Source organism: Oncorhynchus masou, chromosome 29, assembly GCF_036934945.1.
Source record: "Oncorhynchus masou masou isolate Uvic2021 chromosome 29, UVic_Omas_1.1, whole genome shotgun sequence".
Lineage (NCBI taxonomy): Eukaryota > Metazoa > Chordata > Actinopteri > Salmoniformes > Salmonidae > Oncorhynchus > Oncorhynchus masou.
The window spans coordinates 64,193,267-64,199,041 of record NC_088240.1 but is presented as its reverse complement, the minus strand read 5'-3'; the positions used below and the strand labels follow the sequence as shown (position 1 = coordinate 64,199,041).

General features: G+C 45.5%; 1 protein-coding gene across 5 annotated transcripts in view; it reads left to right on the top strand.

Annotated features, from left to right (window-relative positions):
• The window catches only part of LOC135520270 (chondroitin sulfate proteoglycan 5-like), a 50,562-nt gene extending 49,712 nt beyond the window's left edge, over positions 1–850 (top strand). For all 5 annotated transcript variants that reach the window (XM_064945691.1, XM_064945690.1, XM_064945689.1 and 2 more), the window contains one exon: positions 1–850. This exon is cut by the window's left edge and continues 3 nt beyond it. In XM_064945691.1, the coding sequence (XP_064801763.1) occupies positions 1–168 (168 nt within the window). In that variant the 3' untranslated portion in view covers positions 169–850.
• The last annotated feature ends 4,925 nt before the right edge of the window (positions 851–5,775 follow it).

Sequence of the window (5,775 nt, the reverse complement as noted above, 5' to 3'; positions counted from 1 at the left end):
GATCCTAATGCCCAGAACAAGCTGGAGGACCCCGTGAAGGCCCCGGTGCCCAAGGAGGACGACTCCCTGAACATCCACAACTCCCTGACCCCCAAACACGAGAACCACAAGGTACTGGGCGAGGAGAACTCCTCGGAGGTAAACTCACTGCAGAACAACATGATGTAGAAGCCTGGGTCGGGATGAGAGCTCCAGTCCTGCTCTCTATCCCAGCCACCACGCCTACAACTGCTACCACCAGCCAACCACCGTCTACAACACGGCAACACTGCCACCAAGCGGCCCACGCCGCTGAAAAAAAAAAACACACCACCCCAGCTGAAACTCCCCCCTGACCTGCCACCGCCTATAGCGACCCCTTACGCCCAATCACGCCCCCCTGCCTCGCTGCCCTGCCCCTTCGTTGCTGTCACTCTGCTCCCCCTTACCCCCTGCCCGCACGCACATACACACACTAGAACACACAAACCGACACACCAGAACACACAAACACATACATATATGTACATACACACACTCACATATACACTCATATTCCCCTGCCTGCATTGGTGTATTTTGTAAAAAGAAAAAAATCATATGGAGTTTAAAAAAAGAAGTTAAACATTGTAAAAAATATAAAAGTTACTGAGAGGTTTCAATGTTTGTCTGACTAATTAAGTGAGTATGTATAAATATATGAAAAAAATGCTTGGATTGATATAAAAGAAACAACACAATGTGTCTTCGTTTTCATTGATGTGATTTCTAATCCTTTGATGTACTTGTTTTATTTTGTACTTTTTTGGGAATACAGACTTCAAAACAGAGAACAAAATCTGAGTTGTTGAAATAAACCTTTTTAACATGACACCTTTGTCCCTGTGTTTTCCTGAACAATACTGTCCCTTTCCCTCTCAAACTCTTGCATGGCTTATTACATCTTGGTAGCTCCTTAGGTTGCGCTCACACACACACACACACACACGCACGCACGCACGCACGCACGCACGCACGCACGCACGCACGCACGCACGCACGCACGCACGCACGCACGCACACACACACACACACACACACACACACACACACACACACACACACACACACACACACACACACACACACACACACACACACACACACACACACACACACACACACACACACGCATACATACACACATACACACACCTGCAGCTTGCATGGATCCTGTAGTTTGCGTTCTCACAGAACTGCAGCTGAAACACACAAAACGAAAACTCTTCTCTCACCACTCATGCCAAACACACAAATAACTATCTTTCTTCCTTACACACACACGCGCGCACACACACACACACCCTCTGTTACATTCCCCGTTCACACATAATTTTTCATACCGGACAGCATTCTCAATGAGTCTCAAAGGAGGCCTCTCCGATGCCATGCCTTTGTCGGAGTGATCATTGAGAGAGTTCTAGACTGATTGGACAGAGTCTGGTATTGTAGGGCCCTTCTCAGGCTGTGGGACCTTGGGTTGGCTGGATGGGGGATGGAGGAACCCTTTCCCATCAATAGGGGCAGAGAAATATTCAAACCACTACAGAGGAAAAGTTTGGCTATGGGAATGAACAGCAGACAAGCAGCTACAACAGCACTTAACACGTTCTCTCCATCTCTCCCTCAGTCTTTGTGATGTCAGAGAACAACACAGCACCCATGGTTCAAGCGAGAAGACCTATTGGCACCTTTGCACCTTTCTCAGACAACATTTTAACGCTTTGCACAAACACACACTGAAGAAGGTGTAAAGCTGAAACGTTTGTGTGTCCTTGGGATGGACAGAGAATATAAAATCAATCCACCTGCATGAGCCACAGCTCAGCAACTTGCTCCTCAATTGTGCCTGGGTTCGAGCCTTGGTGTGAGACCAATCAGGAGAAAGTGGTACTTGTTATGTAACAGCTTGATGTCCGTTACATTAGGGACTGTTATTTGGCATTTTAGCAGACCGTAGAACTCTCCAATGAATCTGTTATGTTTCTACCCTCATCTCTTTAATTTCCGCTTTATCTCCAATCAACACCAATGAAACTTGAGGACTCCCTTCCCTGGGGGCCACTCTGGGTTTGACTGTTTGTGTGTGTTTCTGTGTGCATGTGTATGGGTGTGTGTGTGTATGCGTGCGTGCGTGCGTGCGTGCGTGCGTGGGTGTGTGTTCAGGCTTGTCTCTGGGAAGAGAGAGCACAGTGTCCATCACACCACAGGACAAGAGGTGATGGTGTGGTTGAGAGAGCTGGGCACTGAGATAGAGGTCTATCTCTATTCCTCTAAAACCCGTTTGCCCTTTCTAAATATATTTTTATACAGCCCCCCACCCCACCCTCTTTCCCTTTGGTTCCCTTTATATCTCTTTTTCTGGCATCAACCTCTCCCCCTCTCTGTCTGGCTTATTCCCCCTCTCTCTCCAGAAAATGTTTCACATTGTTCCCCCAGTCCTCTCTCTCCTCTTCTCTTTCGACTCTCTCCTATCGCTCCTCTCCTCCCTGTTGCTGGAGGGTCTTTACAAATGCAGCCTCAGACAGAGGGGGCACCGTTGCCATGGAAACCAATTCTGTCGCTTTGGTCCAAGCTTGAGAGGACCAACTCAATGACCTCACCATTCCTTTCTTTCTCTCTTTCTTTCTCTCTCACACACACACCCACACACACACACGACTACACACACGCACACACACGATTAGAACAGCCAGACTGTGTCGCATTGTGTTGAGACTCAGAAAATTATGTATAATAGATATATAAAATCAAGAATGCATTATGCAGATTTAATGTTTATCTAGGAAAACATGAATTGTTGACGTTAAGTACACTGATTCCACATAAACCCCTCACAATACTCCTCTCTCTCTCTCTCTCTCTCTCTCTCTCTCTCTCTCTCTCTCTCTCTGACATTAACGCCACTTTGTGTTCTTATAGCATTTTTACACCGTTCTGACGATGAATGCACTCCTGCTCACCTTTACCAAATAATTTATCTGGAGAGGAGAGAGGAAGGGCACACTTCAGGTAGGGAGAGAGGGGTAAGGGGGGAAGAGAGGGCACAAAGAGGGCGTGTCAATATTTTTCTCTGCCTCTCTAAGCCTGCTGGGATTTTGGATTCATCCGCACACTGCCATTGGCTGAGGATGTGGTGGAACGATGGTGTGTGAATTCCACAGGGAGCCTCAGGATTGGCCAACGCAAACACATACACACACAGACAAACATACATGCTCGCACGCACAGTCACGAGCGCACACATACACACACGAAGCACACAAAATTGCACAGAGTCAAAGTATACACAAACACACAGACTGGCAGAAAAGCTCATAGAGCAGCTGGGAAGCAAGTGTTAAAACTAAAAGGCAGGGTGTGGGTGGGTGAGTTATGTCTGATTGAACCATTTTGGCATTACTCTGGTTTATTAATGAGGATGTCTGGAATGCAGACGATCATCAGAGAAGCCTTTCTGATGGAAATGTGCCCCTACGTTACCACACTGTGGTCAAATCCTACTCCCCCTTTCCCCAAAGAAAGGAGAGAGGGAATAAATATACATTTATTCACACCACAGAGTTTGGCCTTTCTCTGATGTGTTATCCTGTGTAGATCAATGTACCGCTACAATGGAGGTTAGGGGTAGAAGGAAAGGTTATATGTAAAGAGCTGGATGGTACAGGTAACTGGCTAAATAAAATAAATACTTGAGTAAATGAGGGATGCAAAGTAAATTGAAAGCAGGTGCTTCCACACAGGTGTGGTTCCTGAGTTAAATAAGAAATCCACATCCCATCATGCTTAGCGTTATGTATATAACCCAATATGGGAGATTCTGGAGCGGCGCCTGAGACTGCATTTTCCACCACCATCAATAAAACACCAAATTATGGAATTTCTTGTGGAATAATGCTGTCGCATCCCTCCAATAGAGTTCCAGACACTTGTGGAATCTATGCCAAGGCGGATTGAAGCTGTTCTGTTTTGTGGTGGCTCAACGTCCTATTAAGGCACTTTATGTTGGTGTTTCAATTCTGTAGGAAACCGTTTTAGGTAGAAGTAACAAAATACAGATGTGTGTCTATGAGTTGGTGTGTGTGTGTGTGTGTGTGTGTGTGTGTGTGTGTGTGTGTGTGTGTGTGTGTGTGTGTGTGTGTGTGTGTGTGTGTGTGTGTGTGTGTGTGTGTGTGTGTACTGTGTGTGTACTGTGTGTGTACTGTGTGTGTGGTGGGATACATTACTTTCTAAATGTAATCCGTTACAGTTGTTAGTTACCTCCTGTCCAAAATTGTAATCAGTAACATAACTTTTGGATTTCCCAAACTAAGTAACATAATCATTTTACTTTCAGTTACTTTTGGATTACTTTCCTCTTAAGAGGCATTGGAAGAGAAAAAATAACACATTTAGTGTGTTATCATAGTGGTCTATTTGTGATTTGTGGTCAGACTTGCTTAGGTGGAACAAACTTAAACATTCACCTTTTTTCAAGGCTGAATTGAATGTCATTGAGAAAACAGAAAGGTGTCATACTGTTTTTTTTCCCCCGCATCCTTTCTGAATTTAAAAGCAATCCAAGAAGTAATCATCTAGTTTTTCAAAGTATCTGTAATATGAGTACAATATATTGCTTGTAACGTAACGTAACTGATTACAGTTACTATTTTTATTTAATGAGATTACATGTACTGATTACATGTAGTCAGATCCTCCCCAACTCTGTACTGTATGTGTGTGTGTGTGTGTGTGTGTGTGTGTGTGTGCGTGCGTGGGTGCGTGCGTGCGTGCGTGTGTGTGTGTGTGTGCGTGCGTGTATTCTTAAAGGGCGAGGTGACCATCGAGATGGAGCTCTACCGTCCCAAAAACGCCAAGCCGAGACCCCCCTGCAGTCCCCTGATCCACTATGACGTGTACCTCTACAAGGTGCCCAAAGCCCTGTCCAAAGCTCCTGTTGTCAACCGGACAGGGGCCAGGTCCAGGGGTAAGGTATTGAGGTGGGAGGATGACATGTACCCCCCTTCACACCCCTGTCCTATGTACAACCCCCTTAGTATACGGTCCTTACCGACTATAGACGCCAAGGGTTATAGGGCACGACCACAGACAGCCAAGGTGTGCACTCCCTAAGCTCTGGGTCAAACATCGCAACACCTCTATCTATCACTGTACAGGACTATACTGATATACAGTATAAATGCTAAAACAGAGTGTTGCAATGTACTGGAACTGGAGACTGAAAGAATGTACTGACAAACAATGAAATACTCATATGGACAGAGTCATACTGACCTTTCTATCCATCGTCAGTGGGTTGTTGGCGAGTTAAAGATGACTTTTCTATTCATAACCACAGGACCACAGAACGAAGACATACGGTATGGGAAGCACATGGAGCAGGGGATCACAGGTTCCCTGCTTCTTTCAGTTCATACAGTCTGTACTTCTGTCAGTGGCCTAATGGATATGGCATTTTCCTTCAAAGCCATGGATTGTAGGTTTGGGTCAATCTGGGTGGTTAGTAGCAGAGTGGAGCACTGGAAGCGCACTGGAAGCACACTGGGCCCATAACCCAGAGGTCGATGGATCAAAACTTTCCTCGGTTGTCTTTTTCTTTTTTTAAAGGACATGAAAATGTAATGGGCGGATCTTCCATGCTGACGTTCCCACAAGCTTCTTATATTTGTGAGTTCAAACGATAGGTTTCATATAAGATCAAGATTCTTTAGTTAGCTGACTAACTCATTGATGCTACTTTGTAGTATACCCCCAGGT